The 17,546-nt window shown below is 45.8% G+C and overlaps 1 protein-coding gene and 1 non-coding gene across 2 annotated transcripts in view; both read right to left on the bottom strand.

The window, feature by feature from the left end:
• Positions 1-17,546, bottom strand: part of LOC141051120 (uncharacterized) — a 213,212-nt gene that overhangs the window by 19,312 nt on the left and 176,354 nt on the right. The window contains 5 exon segments of the mRNA XM_073548008.1: positions 3,973-4,063; positions 4,262-4,356; positions 4,436-4,559; positions 4,643-4,822; positions 4,952-5,101. Coding sequence (XP_073404109.1) covers positions 3,973-4,063; positions 4,262-4,356; positions 4,436-4,559; positions 4,643-4,822; positions 4,952-5,101 — 640 coding nt within the window.
• Positions 2,452-2,591, bottom strand: LOC141051218 (small nucleolar RNA SNORA5). The gene has a single exon (XR_012220597.1). It is a non-coding gene; the product is annotated as a small nucleolar RNA SNORA5 (small nucleolar RNA).

The following is a 17,546-nucleotide window of genomic DNA, read 5'->3' as shown; positions in this document are numbered from 1 at the left end:
CGGCCACGTCCAAGGAGGTTGGCTATAGTCCCATGGAGCTTAAATTTCTGAATAATATGTGCAATTGTAGTCACATTAACGTCAAGCTGCCCAGAGATGGTCTTATAACTTTTACCTTTAACATGTTTGTCTAGAATTTTCTATCTAATCTCCTGAGACAACTCTTTCCTTCGCTTCCTCTGGTCCATGTTGAGTGTGATACACACCATGTCATTAAACAGCACAGTGAGTATCTGTAGCCCTATATACAAGCCCACTCACTGATTCCAAGATTGTAGACACCCGTGTTGCTAATTAGTGGACACACCATGATTTAATATGTCCCTTTTGTCACATTATTTTCAGGTTACCATCATTTCTGTCCCGGCCTATTTCATGAGTTCTATTTTTTAAAACATACTGTGGAAGCATGGTTGAAAAACAATGTCTGAATTTAATTTGTTCATTTTCATATATTTTTGATTTATTATTACTTTTTTCAAATTCAAGTTATTTCTGTCACCAATGTTGGTTTTTCTGTCATTAAACGAGGGGTACCAACAATTTTGAACACGTGTGTACCTTTCTGCTCCAGCTCTGCTCTCACAGTCATGACTTCCGGTTCAGAATCCCTTGCTCCCTTCTGATTACATTTCCCATCAGCCCTTATGCTGGGCTGCAATCCTGCAGTGAGCACACCCCCTGTAACTTCACCTAAACCCCTCCTAATCCTTCCCAGCTTCACACTAGTGATGGGCAGTCCGGCACTTTTTGATGATCTAGATTTCTTTACTCCATTCATGAAAAAAGATCTGGCTTTTCTGGAACCCAAATGGATCACTATTAGATATTGGTGAACACATATATAAAATAAAATCACTGCAGCTGAAACCTCCCACCTGAATTCAGCCAATTAAATTGCTGGGTAATGGGGATTCAGCCAGGTGGCTAGGGTTCTGGCTGTGTATGAATATATACATTATAGGGGGTATACATATATACACACAGTTAGGTCCAATAATATTTGGCCAGTGACCGAATCTCAGTGATTTCAGCTCTGCATGCCACTAGTTTGGATTTAAAATGTAACAGTTGAGATACAACTGAAGTCTCGACTTTTAGGTATAGTCTACAGGAACCTGTCAGGCTCCCAGTGACCCCCAAACCACCAGCAGTTGAGTCTGCAAATGTACCTTATTTTTCGGACTATAAGACACGGGGTGCATCTTATAGTCTGAAACTTACAGTACATATGCAGACACAACTGCTGGTGATTCTGGGGTCACTGGGAGCCTGAGCAGTTCCGCTAATGTTGGGGAGGAAAATAGATTTTTTTACAAGATGGGAGTCAGTCTTATAGTTGGAATTTACTGTATCTGATCTGGGGTACGGCGGTGGAGCTGGGTCACAGGAAGTATGGTACCTTCCTCAGAAAGCTGGCATATGCAGAAGTGGGGCAATGCTGTGAGTCCTGGGTGGGAGACATGGGTGCCCCAGCAGTGCGATTCTAGACAGGGAAATGGCTGCCGGAGGCGACGTTTGCGCAAATTAAGATCTCGGCCAGGCTGAGATCCCAGTCTGCACATGCGCTGCCTACGGCTTCTTGAAAATGGCTTCAAGAAAAGTAATGCAGTCCGCTCTGCCTCACAGCATTGCACTACATCTGCCGTAGTTGTGTTCCTGAGGAAGGAACCCTGCCTCCAGTGATCCCGCACCACCACCACCGCAACCCCCCGATAAGGGAGTGCATCTTGTACAGTAAATACCCTGCTTAACAGAACCTTTAATACATACAAAAACAGATCATTAAGAAAATGTTTCCAAACTCTGTTTATGATATGTAAATGAGAGATTAGACTAGTAGATGGCGCCTAGTGTGCAGAGCGCCTCTCTAAAGACGGCACACATACACATGGCTTCAGAGGATGTATGAAGTGAGGAATCAAGCCGTGCACATGCGCAAGATATATATAGTGCTTGTAAGTTGTGTTATCACTCCAACAATGGTGTGAGAACATCTAAGTGGGCCGACTAGTCTGGAGACACCAACGCCCCGTCAACTAGTCAAAGTTCTCATTTACATATCATAAACGGACTTTAGAAGTACTTTTTCTAAAAATCTGTTTATGTATTGTATGTAATGTAATAAAGGGACTGCTAGGCAGGGTTCTGGGGGCAATGTGGACCTGACAGGTTCCCTTTAAAAGGATTTAACAAAAATATCCTGTGAAACATTTAGGAAATACAACCATTTTTCTACAAAGGCGCCTTATTTCTGGGGTTCAAAAGTATTTGAACAAACTAACATTCTCATAAATAAAATGTTCATTTTTAATACTGCATAGAGAATCCTTTGCCAGCAATGACAGCCTGAAGTCTGGAAGCCATGGACATCAGTAGGGATGAGTGGACTCGTGGAAATTTGGGTTCTGGTATCTGACCAGAACTTTATTTCAAAATTTGGTTCAGGAACCAGAACTGTACCCGAACTTAAACCAGAACTCCAATGGAAACAATGGGGACCTGAACTTTTGAGCTACAATATCTCTCTCGATACTGTCTGGTACGAACCCCAAACTTTTACGTTAGGGTTCAATCATGTCTAGGCATCACTAAATGCTGGGTTTACTCCTTTGTGATGCTTTGCCAGGCCTTTGCTGACATCAATTTTTGTATATTTTTCTTCAACATGAAAAGGATTCTTCGATCATCCACCAATGTTGTCTTCTGTGGACGTCTAGGCATTTTTAAGTTCCCAAGCTCAACAGTGTGTTTTTCTTTCAAAATGTAAAAACTGTTGATTTGACCACTCCTAACATTTCTGCCATGTCTCTAATGGATTTCTTCTGTTTTTCAGCTTAATGATTGCCTGTTTCTCTTTTATTGAGAGCTCCTTGGATTGTATGTTGTGGGTTCGCAGCAACAGGTTTCAAATGCAAAAACAGCACCTGAAATCAGCTCCAGATCTTTTACCTGCTTAATTGATGACGGATTAATAAGGGAAGAGATCTTTTGCAATAATTGTCCAATTACTTTGGGTCCCTTGAAAAAGAGGCAGCTACATATTAAAGAACTGTAATTCCTAAATCCTTACTCCAATTGGAATATGAATACCCTCAAATTAAAGGGAATCTGTCACCTATTTTTTCGACTATAAGCTGCGGCCAGCACCATAAGGGGCTTATCTACAGCATTCTGTAATGCTGTCGATAAGCCCCCGATGTAACCTGAAAGATAAGAAAAACAAGATATATTATACTCACCCAGGAGCGGTCCGGGTCCGATGGGTGTCGCGGTCCAGTCCGGTGTCTCCCATCTTCTAGCGATGACGTCCTCTTCTTTGCTTCCCATCGCGGCTCTGGCGCAGGCGCACTGCTCTACCCTGTTGATGGCAGAGCAGAGTACTGCAGTGTGCAGGCACCGAACCTTTCCCGGCGCCTGCGCACTGCAGTACTCTGCTCTGCCCTCAACAGTGCAGATAAAGCACGCCTGCGCAGGAGCCGCTACAGGAAGCAAAGAAGAGGACATCATCGCTAGAAGATGGGAGGCGCCGGACAGGACCGTGGCACCCATCGGACCAAGACCGGACCCAGACCGCCCCCCCCGGGTGAGTATAATATAACTCGTTTTTCTTCTCTTTCAGGTTACATCGGGGGCTTATCTACACCATTACAGAATGCTGTAGATAAGCGCCTGATGGTGGAGGCCGCATCTTATATACGAAAAAATAGGTGACAGATTCCCTTTAAAGCTGATAGTCTGCACTTTAAGCCCAGATTGATTATGTAACTATAACTTGAATGTTTTGATAAACAAATTTAAAAAAAAAAAAACAGAACCTTCTGTTTCTATCTTGGATTTTGTCTGTTAAATGGCCAAACGTGTGAACGTGCTTCTATGCGTTTAATTTATAACTACTTATACTCATTTCTTTTGTTTTATTTTTTATTAGATGAATCCGTGATTTCTCTATATTTAGTGGTTACTACTCACCTGGGTAGTCCTCTGTAGGAATCTCCTCGTTACATCGCTCATCATCCCTCACAAATGTCTCTGTAGTATTAATATGGGTCAGATCTTTACCCTAAAACAAAGAGTGTAAGAGTCAGAGACAGATGGAGAAGTCACATCTATGATCAGCTCTAATCCTGTCATCTCCACCGTTCTCATTACACAAGTATAAAACATATAATACTGGTGGATAAAACAAGAGTGAACACAAGACCTTCACAGCCGTCTACACATCACAGGGGAGATCTCATGACACCTTCTCTCCATCTACCTGATAATCCTGAGGAACATTGGGATTTTCTTGTTTACATTCCTGTGGAAGAGGACGGGGACATCTCTCTGGTGTTGTCCTCTTACTGGATAGAACTGGAGGAAACACATACATGGATTTAATTAATTCTTTACATACAGATAATTATAGGCCGTATGTATTTAGTCCTAATACCTGGTGATGTGAGGGGCTGAGGAACCTCCATCATGACGTCCTTGTACAGATCTTGGTGTCCTTTTAAATACTCCCACTCCTCCATGGAGAAATAGACTGTGACATCCTGACACCTTATAGGAACCTGATACATACAATGATACCATCATCTCTCCGATCCCTTCATAGCGTTACTGTATAATGTCCCAGCTTTTCCAGAAGTGTTACCTCTCCAGTCAACAGCTCAATCATCTTATAGGTGAGCTCAAGGATCTTCTGGCCATTGATGTCCTCATGTATCAGGAGGTGAGGTGGAGGCCCTGTAATTGGGCTCAGGGGTCTTCCCCATCCCTCAGACACAGGGTCCTGACAGCGCTCACTAGAGGTCTTCTTCACTACTGTGTAATCCTGGTTATGGAGAGACACATTAATAAATCTCACTATAGACATTTCCAGAGTCCTCACCTCTCCAGTTCTGTCCATCTGTTATTCCCATAGATAAGAATGATGAAATGTGACGTCATCAGAATCTCTCACCTCTCCAGTAGTCCGGAAGAGGATCTCTAGGGTGAGGTGTAATATCCTCTCCGCCATCTTCTCAATGTCCATATCCATCCTTGATGGATCAATCAAGAAAATTCTCATATGTAGAAGATCTCCACTGAGAGGATCTGATATTGTAGAGATCTGATTGGGGAGAAGATAACAATCTAACATCACAGAAAATCCCATGTAAAAATACGAAACACAGTGATGTCAGTGATGCCCTTGAACTGTACAGCCACTGATCATAGAGGTATTGCCATCATTTACGGTATATAATTACTGTAGATCAGCAATTGTCACACTGTGAGCTTCGGCTCTTGAGTCAATGAGGAAATGGACACAAGTACACTCCATAGAAAAAAATTTCCATTGCATGTAGAACTTGTGGTCATTTGATCATGATGTTATTAAATGTTAGACTCCTTCTGAGTCTAGAGGAGAAGTGTCAGGGAAGGAAAAGACTAAGGAGCTCTGCTGACACTCTCCCTCCACATCTGCTTCTCCGGAAGTTGCAGGAATATGAAAAGTATGGCTGCCTTTGGAAAATGCTTTTCTGAAGGAGAATTCCTGAATACTGAGGTATTTTGAGGGATTGTTTTTTGTCGGAGTTTATGCAGAAAGACTCTCCAGTCTGCTCCCCCACCGCATTTGACCCGGCTACAAAATATCCTGTGTGAGGCGCAATCATCACCAGAGGCAAAGAAATGTGAAACTGAAGATGGAAGAGAAGACAGGAGGTAGTGAGCCAATGGAGGACTGGGCAAGAGCCGCTGCACCAGGAAAGGTGAGAGATGAGGTGAGGATAATGATTAATAGTTCTTCAACTCCCAGAGAAAAATAAATGTCTTCTCTATTTATTCAATTTGCATCAAACAAATTCATTGCAAATCAATTATCCCAAATGAATTAGAGCAAATCTGGCAGAGTCCCTCGTCCTCTGTAATTACAGGAGCAGTCACCAGTAGTGATGAGCGAGTATACTTGTTGCTCGGGTGTCCCCTGAGTATTTTGGCGTGCTCGGAGATTTAGTTTTTGTCTTATCTGCATGATTTGCGACTTGTAGACAGGCTGAATACATGTGGGGATTCCCTAACAAACAGGCATTCCTCACATGTATTCAGCCTGTCCAGCAACCGTAAATCATGCAGCTGCCGGGACACAAACTAAATCTCCGAGCACGCCAAAATACTCAGAGATCACCCGAGCAACGAGTATACTCACTCATCACTAGTCACGGGAAATACATCCACATTACAGGAGACACGAAACATAGAGAGGTTTATACTGCAGGATCCAAATGGCCGGTTCCCCATAAGCTCCGGACGCATCACTAGGAAAAACAAAAACATTTATAATGGAGAAGCAACGAGGAATTCCTCCAGTGTGCGACAATTAGACATTAACTTATTAGTGTTCTTATCACCAGGAGTAATGGGGAACACAACTCATAGGAAAGGACGACACTGTACAGCGGAAGGGAGGAAAAGCCGACATTTCCATTATTCCCTGTAATCTCCACCCCAGAGAGAAAGCGTCATCTTTCCCCAAACCAGAGCGCCCTCCCCTGTATACATGAGCCCAGCCAGCGCTCTATTACTGTCCATATACACATGGCAGAGGGCGCTATCTCCGGGAATGGAGGGGTTACTGCCCCCTGTGCAGCCCAGTAATGGGGAATCTCCAGCACCTACCTCCACCTGCAGGGGGCGCTATCTCCGGGAATGGAGGGGTTACTGCCCCCTGTGCAGCCCAGTAATGGGGAATCTCCAGCACCTACCTCCACCTGCAGGGGGCGCTATCTCCGGGAATGGAGGGGTTACTGCCCCCTGTGCAGCCCAGTAATGGGGAATCTCCAGCACCTACCTCCACCTGCAGGGGGCGCTATCTCCGGGAATGGAGGGGTTACTGCTCCCTGTGCAGCCCAGTAATGGGGAATCTCCAGCACCTACCTCCACCTGCAGGGGGCACTATCTCCGGGAATGGAGGGGTTACTGCCCCCTATGCAGCCCAGTAATGGGGAATCTCCAGCACCTACCTCCACCTGCAGGGGGCGCTATCTCCGGGAATGGAGGGGTTACTGCCCCCTGTGCAGCCCAGTAATGGGGAATCTCCAGCACCTACCTCCACCTGCAGGGGGCGCTACCTCCGGGAATGGAGGGGTTACTGCCCCCTGTGCAGCCCAGTAATGGGGAATCTCCAGCACCTACCTCCACCTGCAGGGGGCGCTATCTCCGGGAATGGAGGGGTTACTGCCCCCTGTGCAGCCCAGTAATGGGGAATCTCCAGCACCTACCTCCACCTGCAGGGGGCGCTATCTCCGGGAATGGAGGGGTTACTGCTCCCTGTGCAGCCCAGTAATGGGGAATCTCCAGCACCTACCTCCACCTGCAGGGGGCACTATCTCCGGGAATGGAGGGGTTACTGCCCCCTATGCAGCCCAGTAATGGGGAATCTCCAGCACCTACCTCCACCTGCAGAGCCGCACTCCACATATATGGCTGCTCTGTGCGCACAGGACCTGGGATGAGGTCACAGGAGGGGAGGAGTCAGGGGTCACATGATCAGGGGCCTCAGTGTATGCAGGACTCTGCTGTGCTGGTTGTCATGGTGCCGGATGAGGGGAAGTTTCTGTGTGGGGTCAGGAGGGGTTTACAGGGTGCTGTAGCAGAGCCGCGTGTGTACGAGGTGTACGGAGCGGAGCCGCGTGTGTACGAGGTGTACGGAGCGGAGCCGCGTGTGTACGAGGTGTACGGAGCGGAGCCGCGTGTGTACGAGGTGTACGGAGCGGAGCCGCGTGTGTACGAGGTGTACGGAGCGGAGCCGCGTGTGTACGAGGTGTACGGAGCGGAGCCGCGTGTGTACGAGGTGTACGGAGAGGAGCCGCGTGTGTGCGAGGTGTACGGAGAGGAGCCGCGTGTGTGCGAGGTGTACGGAGCGGAGCCGCGTGTGTGCGAGGTGTACGGAGCGGAGCCGCGTGTGTGCGAGGTGTACGGAGCGGAGCCGCGTGTGTGCGAGGTGTACGGAGCGGAGCCGCGTGTGTGCGAGGTGTACGGAGCGGAGCCGCGTGTGTGCGAGGTGTACGGAGCGGAGCCGCGTGTGTGCGAGGTGTACGGAGCGGAGCCGCGTGTGTGCGAGGTGTACGGAGCGGAGCCGCGTGTGTGCGAGGTGTACGGAGCGGAGCCGCGTGTGTGCGAGGTGTACGGAGCGGAGCCGCGTGTGTGCGAGGTGTACGGAGCGGAGCCGCGTGTGTGCGAGGTGTACGGAGCGGAGCCGCGTGTGTGCGAGGTGTACGGAGCGGAGCCGCGTGTGTGCGAGGTGTACGGAGCGGAGCCGCGTGTGTGCGAGGTGTACGGAGCGGAGCCGCGTGTGTGCGAGGTGTACGGAGCGGAGCCGCGTGTGTGCGAGGTGTACGGAGCGGAGCCGCGTGTGTGCGAGGTGTACGGAGCGGAGCCGCGTGTGTGCGAGGTGTACGGAGCGGAGCCGCGTGTGTGCGAGGTGTACGGAGCGGAGCCGTGTGTGCGAGGTGTACGGAGCGGAGCCGCGTGTGTGCGAGGTGTACGGAGCGGAGCCGCGTGTGTGCGAGGTGTACGGAGCGGAGCCGCGTGTGTGCGAGGTGTACGGAGCGGAGCCGCGTGTGTGCGAGGTGTACGGAGCGGAGCCGTGTGTGTACGAGATGTACGGAGCGGAGCCGTGTGTGCGAGGTGTACGAAGTGGAGCCTTGTGTGTATGAGGTGTACGGAGCGGATAGAGCGGAGCCGTGTGTGTACGAGGTGTACGGAGAGGAGCCGTGTGTGTACGAGGTGTACGGAGCAGAGCCGTGTGTGTATGAGGTGTACAGAGCGGAGTCGTGTATGAGGTGTACGGAGCGGAGCCGTGTGTGTATGAGGTGTACGGAGTGGATAGAGCGGAGCCGTGTGTGTACGAAGTGGATAGAGCGGAGCCGTGTGTGTACGAAGTGGATAGAGCGGAGCCGTGTGTGTACGAAGTGGATAGAGCGGAGCCGTGTGTGAACGAAGTGGATAGAGCGGAGCCGTGTGTGTACGAAGTGGATAGAGCGGAGCCGTGTGTGTACGAAGTGGATAGAGCGGAGCCGTGTGTGAACGAAGTGGATAGAGCGGAGCCGTGTGTGTGGCGTGTCCTGAGTGGAGCTGTGTGTGGATGTTCTAGTTACGATAGTGCATCCCTGCAGCTCACAATACTGTCCTAGTGGGCCCAGAAAGACATGCACTGTCTCTGTCTATAATTGCTGCTCTGTGTCGCGACTGCAGTCTACTTTCAGTTCACTCTGTAGTGCTATAGCACGAAACATGAAACTTGCAGTTCGCACCTGTACACACCAGTTTTCTGTTTGGAAGTGACAGTCAGACTTTTGTTACTTGCATATTAGCCCTCTGACTAAGCAATCTATCCATCAGCCTGTGGCAGTTTTAGTCACAAGTTCCTACCTACCCATAAATGTAGGCTTCGACTAAGTGGAAGATTCACATTAGGCAGGATCTCAGCAACCGAAGGTCACCTTGTGGCTGCTGGGCATGCATGAATTGGCCAAATTATGTGCTCAGTATCTCCATTTTTTCTTATTAGCTAGAGCAGTAGTGCAATTCAAAGTTCTCATATTTCTTGTTTACATGCCTTATAACTACAGAGTGAAACTTTGTTATGCATAGAGATGGCTACTCGTGGTTTGCTCCTGTACACACCAGCTTTCTGTTTGGAAGATAAGGTCAGTCTTTTGCTACTTGATGATGTGGCCTGGCTACTAGAAAGACAAGCATGAGGAAAAATTGTAGATGGAAAGCTCATAATAATAATTTTATTTATATAGCGCCAACATATTCCCCAGCACTTTACAATTAAGCAGGGACATATACAAACTAATTCAATATGGGGTAGGACAGTTAAACAATTACAGGAGGAGTGAGGGTCCTGCTTGCACGCTTACAATCTAGACGGAAATAGGGGGACACAATAGGTAGAATGTGCTTGTTGTGTACGGTCCAGCCATCATTTTAACTTTAAGGCTAAGTGCACACGTACCGGAACTCTCGCGGAAATTACCGCGAGAATTCCGGAATTCCAGTCCGCGGGAAAATCGCATTTTAAATTCCTGCGATTTTCCCGTGGAAAAACTACCATTTTGCAAGCGTATTTAGCTTGCAAAATGCTAGCGTTTTCCAAGCGATCTGGAGCATCGCTTGGAGAACTGATTGACAGGTTGGTCACACTCGTCAAACATAGTGTTTGACAAGTGTGACCAACTTTTTACTACTGAGGCCGCCTATGCAGCATCAGTAGTAAAAGATAGAATGTAAAAAAAAAATAAAAAATACTGTTATTCTTACCTTCCGACGTCACGCGCATCCGTTCCCAGTAATCCTTTGCGAAAATGCCCGCGATGACGTCAGTTCTCGCGGGATCGCGACGTCTCGCGGTTATTCGCGATGACGTCGCGCGAATGACCGCGAGACTTCGCGATCCCGCGAGATCGGACGCCATCGCGGGCATTTTCGCAAAGGATTACTGGGACTGGAGCGTGAAGAGAAGCAGGAATGCTGCGCGGGACGTCGGAGGGTGAGAATAACAATATTTTTTATTTTTAATTCTATTTTTTACAGGGATATGGTACCCAAAGCCCGGAGGACAGTCTCCTCTCCTCCGGACCGTGGGTACCATCCGCAATTGTTCTGCTTACTTTCCGCATGGTGGGCACAGCCACATGCGGGAAGTAAGCGGAACAATGCATTCCTATGGGTGCGGGATCGCTAGGATTCCGCAAATTAATGAGCATGCTGCGTTTTTTACCGCGAAGCGATTCCGCCGCGGTAAAAACCGCAGCATTAGCACAGCATTGCGGAATCCCATAGGAATGCATGGGATGCTTATTTTTCGCGGCAAAATCGTGCGGTTAAAACCGCCGCGGAAACGCGAAAAAAAACGCCACGTGTGAACTCAGCCTAATGGTTTTCATACAAAGCTGCATGATCCGGTCATCAACCAGTACCTGTCTAAGTACAGTTGTCAAGTGCTATTGGGTGCATGGAGGATGAAAAGACTGATGAATAGGAAAGAGCAGATTATGGTTATTAGAGAAGGGAGAGTTAGGTTAGTGAGTTGAGGTGATAGGCCTGTCTAAAGGGGCTAGGTATTAGTTGGATCTTTTGGGGTAGTGCATTCCACTGGCGCAGCATGAGAGAAGTCTTTGAGACACAGGTGTGAGGTTCAGATTATGGAAAATGTTGGTCTTAGATCAGTTGCACAACGGAGAGCAATGGTAGAGTGATACACAGAGATGAGGGATGAGATATACAATAGGATGGTGCAAAATTGTGGAAGGTTTTGTGGGTGAGTGAGATTTTTGTATTGTATTCTGTAGTGAATGGGCAACCAATATAATAACTGGCAAAAGGGGAGACATCTGTGTAGACAGCTTGTACTTTGTTTACAGTGCCTTGCGAAAGTATTCGGCCCACTGGAACTTTTCAACCTTTTCCCACATATCATGCTTCAAACATAAAGATACCAAATGTAAATTTTTGGTGAAGAATCAACAACAAGTGGAACACAATTGTGAAGTTGAAAGAAATTTATTGGTTATTTTAAATTTTTGTGGAAATTCAAAAACCCCAATTTGAGGGGACTTGTAGCGTCCAAACCCACTGTTACCTACAGAAAAGGGAGATCTATAGGGGATCGTCTTGTGCACAGCCTTTATCAGAGACCAAAGGGGGTGGGTACATGGCTTGATAGAAAGCCTTTGGGCTTCTTCAAATGCGGAGATTGTACTAGATGTAAATATATGTTGCAATGTAAATCCTTTACGAGCTCACGCAACGGTAAAATCTTTTATATTAGGGATTTTGGAAATTGTAGATCGACAGGCCTAGTCTATAAGGCCACATGTACCTGCCCCTTGGACTATGTGGGAAAAACCACCAGAGAATTGAGGGTGAGAGTGGGTGAACATCTGGGGGATATCAGGAACAAACGTGATACCCCTGTCGCCAGACATATCAATACGGTGCATCAGGGCCGTTTGGGCGACATCTCTTTCAATATGATTGAGCTGGTTAAACCAAGAACAAGGGGAGGAAATCTGGATAATTTGACTCTGAGACGGAAGTGTGAGAGGATGTTTAGATTACAATCCGCCTCTCCGGATGGGATGAATGAATATATGTCATACGCCTGTTTTATATAATTTCCTGGTTGGTAGAATGTGTTTCCTTGATGGGTGGTGGGGGTCTTTATTTGTCTGGCATATTGGAGGATGCTTGTATGGCATAGTCCACATTGTTTGGCGAGATAGGTTTATTATTTTCTACGGATATATCTATGTCTCTAAGGTTATTAATGCCCAAATATGTGTGCGTGAAGTTGTGCCTTGGTATGAATTGGAGTGTCTTTAGAATTGATATTTTGTTCAGTACTCATTTTTTGACACTATGGCACTACTGTGGGACTATATCTAATGTGTCTTGCCCCTGACCCCTCAGTTATTTATTATTTTTAAGATATATTTTGGCGTTAGGGGCGATATATGTCATCAGAATGCGCATTGTTTGGTAGCGCGGTCTGATTATCCGGTGAGCGTCTTGTATGCTCCATGGCGACAGCTGGAGGTGGATATGACATCATGGGACCGGAAGTTCCGGCGCCATTTTGGGTGCGCTCCACTGTTGAGCGCGTTTAAATGATTCCCCGCTGTTTCGTCTATTTTACTTAGTTCCGGATTATCGGGTAACTGGCATGGCACAATGTAAAATCACATGACCGAAAGTTCCAGCGCCATCTTGGATGCGCTCCAGTGTGGAGCGCACGCTAATGATTATCTGCTGGTGTACACCTTTATTACAGCGGCGGAACGCCGGATGATCAGGTACATTTGGATTGCACACCTGGGCTCTAATCATCCACGCCTTTCCACTGATTAAGCCACCAGATGGTGGGTGGCGCTTGAATACAATCTAGGTGGTTATTTAAATCCGCTCGGTCTGACCTTTGATACCTCCATTATTGGGATATCAGGCATGGATCAGCAATAATATCGGTGAAAGCATTGGTTATACCTCCTTATGAACCGCCATGGCGGGGAAACGTGTTGAGGGTTCTCCTTAGACATGATAAGTGACCAATCTTTATAATATATCTGATTGTTTATATCCCCCTGAGTTAGGGTTCTTTATGGGCATGAGAAGTGACCAATTTTTATAGTATATCTAATTACGTATATCCCACTGAGTGGAAGTTACTATGTACTTTACCATGTGAAGATATTTTGTGTCACATTTGATATGTGTACCTTTATTATGAGGGCTCTTTATAGACATGAGAAGTGACCACTTTGTAATCTATTGCCCATATCCCCTTAGTGGGAAAAACAATGTATCTTGCCATGTGAGGGTATTTATGTCATATAATATCATGATATGGAATATGTTTTTTATTACTTTTCTTTGCATTAGCTCTAGGGCATTTTGTTGTTTTCATCTCTGCACTATTTGAAAATTGTTTTCCTTCCTGATATCAGGGACTGTTAGGGAAGTGAGGGATAGTCCTCGTTGAGTGGGGGCGCCAATATCATACTGTTTAGGGTGCCAACCTCCACGGCTAGGAAGGTATCAGCTAGGCCTAATTTAGGGCTGTGCAGCACTTTAGACTGGGTCTTTTTTCTATTTTGGCATTTGCCAGTTTTTTCTACACTGTGAAGGTGTCTTTTAACAAATTATTGAAATAAATTGCATGTCTTTTAAGGGGATTTGCATGTTCACTTACTTCTTATTCAAATCTCTATGAATTGTTTGATTTCTTCTTTAAATTGAAGATTTAAAATTATTGGAATTTAAATAAGAATAAAACAAAGATAAATTTGTTGGAGTGCCTTGCCACAAAATAATAAATCATCCACAAATCTACCAAAAAAAAATATTTCATCACGGAACAAATTGGAATCAGTAAACAAATATTTTTCCTCCCACCAGGCCATATAAAGAATCGCTAATGTAGGGGAAAATTTCGACCCCATAGGGGCATCCAGGATTTGCAAGTAAAAATCAGAATCAAACATGAAAAAATTGTGTTTCAGTAAATATGTAAGTGATTTTACAATAAATAATTTCAAAGACCTGGAATAATTACTATACTGATGTAGATGATAAGAAATTGCCTGAATGGCCAAATCATGAGGAATTACAGAATATAACATCACATGTGAAAAATTGAAGATAATTTTTCCAATAAAAATTATCAAAATTTTGTAAAACAGAAGATGAGTCTTTGAAATAACCTGGAATTTTAGGTACTAATGGGCTTAAATGGTCATCTACCAATGAACTCAAGTTCTCATTCAATGAATCAATACTAGAGATGATTGGCCGAAGGGGCAGTGGAAACACATTTTTGTGAGTCTTGAGTAGACCATGAAAAATCAGAATGATTGCATGTTCAGGTAATAACCATTTAGCAACTCTAGTACTAAGAATTCCTGATTGAACGCCTTCTTGAACAAAACTGGATAGTTCCAATTTGAAAGAAGATTATTTCTGAGCATTCTGTAAGTTCTTGAATCATCCAGTATGTTCTTAACCATATGTCTGTAATGTCCAACATCTAATACCACTGAACAGTCCCCTTTGTCTGACTGGTGCACCACTATATTGGCATTGTTTTGTAAATCCTTCATGGCATTATGTTGAAACGACTCTACACTGACCGAGATGACCGTTATCTTATTCGAATGTCACTCAGCAACCGCAGGATGACATCAAGAGACCTACAAAAGGAATAGCAAATGGCAGCTGGGGTGAAGTGCATGGCAAGAACAGTTCGTAACAGACTCCTAGAGGCAGGACTCAAGTCATGTAAAGGAAGAAAAAAAGCCTTTCATCAATGGGAAGCAAAGGAGTTTGCCAAAGACCATAAGAATTGGACCATAGAGGACTGGAGGTAATCTTCTCTGATGAGTCTAAGTTTCAGCATTGCCCAACACCTGGTCCTCTAATGGTTAGACAGAGACCTGGAGAGGCATACAAGGCACAGTGTCTTGCATCCACTGTGAAATTTGGTGGAGGATCAGTGATCATCTGGGGATGCTTCAGCAAGGCTGGAATTGGGCAGGTTAATCTTTGCGAAGGACGTATGAATCAAGCTGCATACAAGGTTATCCTGGAAAAACAATTGATTCCTTCTGCTCAGGCAATGTTCCTCAACTCTGAGGACTGTTTTTTCCAGCAGAACAATGTCACACAGCTAGGTCAATCAATGTGTGGATGAAGGACCACCACATCAAATCCCTGTCATGGCCAGCCCAATCTCCAGACCTGAACCCCATTGAAAACCTCCGGAATGTAATCAAGAGGAAGATGAATAGTCACAAGCCATCAAACAAAGAACTGCTTACATTTTTGTACCAGGAGTGGCAGCATAAGGTCACCAAAAAGCAGTGTGAAAGACTGGTGGAAAGCATGCCAAGACGCATGAAAGCTGTGATTAAAAATCATGGTTATTCCACCAAATATTGATTTCTGAACTCTTCCTGAGTTAAAACATTAGTATTGCTGTTTCTATATGATTATGAACTTGTTTTCTTAGCATTATTTGAGGCCTGCAACCACTGCATTTTTTTGTTCTTTTGACAATTTCTTATTTTCTGAAAATTAATACAAAATTTAGTGCTTGGAAATTCGGAGACATGTTATCAGTAGTTTATAGAATAAAAGAGCAATTTACATTTTACTCAAAAATATACCTATAAAGAGAAAAATCAGAAAAACTGAAAATTTTGCAGTGGTCTCTTAATTTTTGCCAGAGCTGTAATTGTGCACACAGTGTAGTCTGAATGTTGCACTAGCAGAGTCAGGAGGACTTCAGAGGCAGAGCAGTGACACTGGGCAAATCCAGCAATCTTGCCAGTTCCAAAGCAGCGCTTCCAAACTATAATCCCTCGATTTATGAAGAGGATTTTTAACATGTGGAAAATAATTTAACAAATATAAAAAAGATGCAAATACTTTATATAATATTTTATCTGACACTTTTTTTTTATGTATATTAGTTAATACTCACTTGCAGGTAGAAGATAGATGGAGAATTTTTTTATCCTGTTTCTTAGTGAAAAGGGAAAAAAATCACTTGATTTACATTTACATAGTCACTATCATTTCAACAAACTTTGCTTAAATTGGAAGTGCAACATAATATCTGAAACTTCGCAACATATCCCATCAGATAAATGTTTCTTTCTCCTCTTATGAGCCACTTTGTCTCCCCAGCTGCCTTGCAAACTCTTCTTTCGCTCTGAAAAACTACTCAAATCTACCTTAGGCATGACAAGACACTGCAGTCTCACCGAGATATCAGATAACACATGCCTGATGAAGTCTATGAAGCAAGGGAAGAGCAGAGAGACACAGACACAAAATATGCTGATAACTTTCTAGTGTTTTAACTTATGCTGATGCTGGATTCCCTGCATCCCTGTTGAATAGTACTGTATAATTTCATCAATACAACTGATGCATCTGAAGAGAGAGTAGAGCAGGAATCCCTCATGTTTCTGTACTGTGTGCATGGAAGACATCATTAACATTTAATCTCCACTCACTAGCTTTTGAGAAAAAAAAGAAAATTAAAGATGGAGCCTCAGAGTCACGACGCTACCTTCGCCTTCCCCCGTGCCTGGAGCAGGCCGCTCCTGCAGTGTTATCATCTCCACTGTCCTCACCTAGTCCTTCTGTGTGTTCTCTTCTAGTGTTCGCCTGCTTCAGCCTGTGCCGACCTCCTCCTGTGTTGCCATTCCCCTCCAGCGTGTTCTACTTCAGCCCCACCGTACCAGCTGTAGTGTCTCCCTGTGGTCTCTGGTTCCTGCTGCCAGCCTCTCTGCTAGTCCGCTCTGTCCCCAGCTTGTGTCTCCTGGGTACTAGCCGTTGCGGCGATAGTCTCCCCTGGGCCTGCCCCTGACGTTCCCTGTATAGGGGGTGGTTCACCAGGCCAGATCACTCGAGGGAGGTCTGGTGCCGTGGCCCTGCAGGTCCACAAGTTCTCACAGCATAATCAAGCCATGGACCCCACTGGCACCTTGGCCACTGCCCAAAAGGAACTGGTGTTCCTACGGGAAAATCAGATGAGGATTATGTCCTTTTTTAAATCATTGAAGTCCCGCATGTCGGCCTTACAGCCCTCTGACCCTGGGAACGCTTCCCAGTTGGCCAGTTTCCAACAGGAACTCGCTCAGCAACGCGACACCCAGGCCCACATCCTCAAATATATGGCGTCGGTAGATAACCGACTCTTTTCCCTACAATCCATCGCCTCAGTCTCTCCCCAGGCCTCGGCCCCGCCGCCCCGTTTAGGTAAACCACCGCAGTATAGTGGAGACCCCAAGTTGTGTCGGGGTTTCTGAATCAATGCCAACTACACTTTGAGCTGCTGCCACAGCAATATCCCACCGATCAAGCTAAGGTGGCCTTTGTGGTTTCCCAGTTAGAGGGGGAGGCTTTAGCCTGGGTGAACCCTCTCTGGGAGCGTGACGATCCTCTTGTCTCTCAACTCTCCACCTTTCTGTATACCTTTCGCAAGGTGTTAGACGAGC

The sequence above is a fragment of the Dendrobates tinctorius genome, unplaced genomic scaffold (genome assembly GCF_039654945.1).
Source record: "Dendrobates tinctorius isolate UK_male_01 unplaced genomic scaffold, ASM3965494v1 ptg000155l, whole genome shotgun sequence".
NCBI classification, from domain to species: Eukaryota; Metazoa; Chordata; class Amphibia; order Anura; family Dendrobatidae; genus Dendrobates; species Dendrobates tinctorius.
This window is presented reverse-complemented; position numbering and strand designations above follow the sequence as displayed.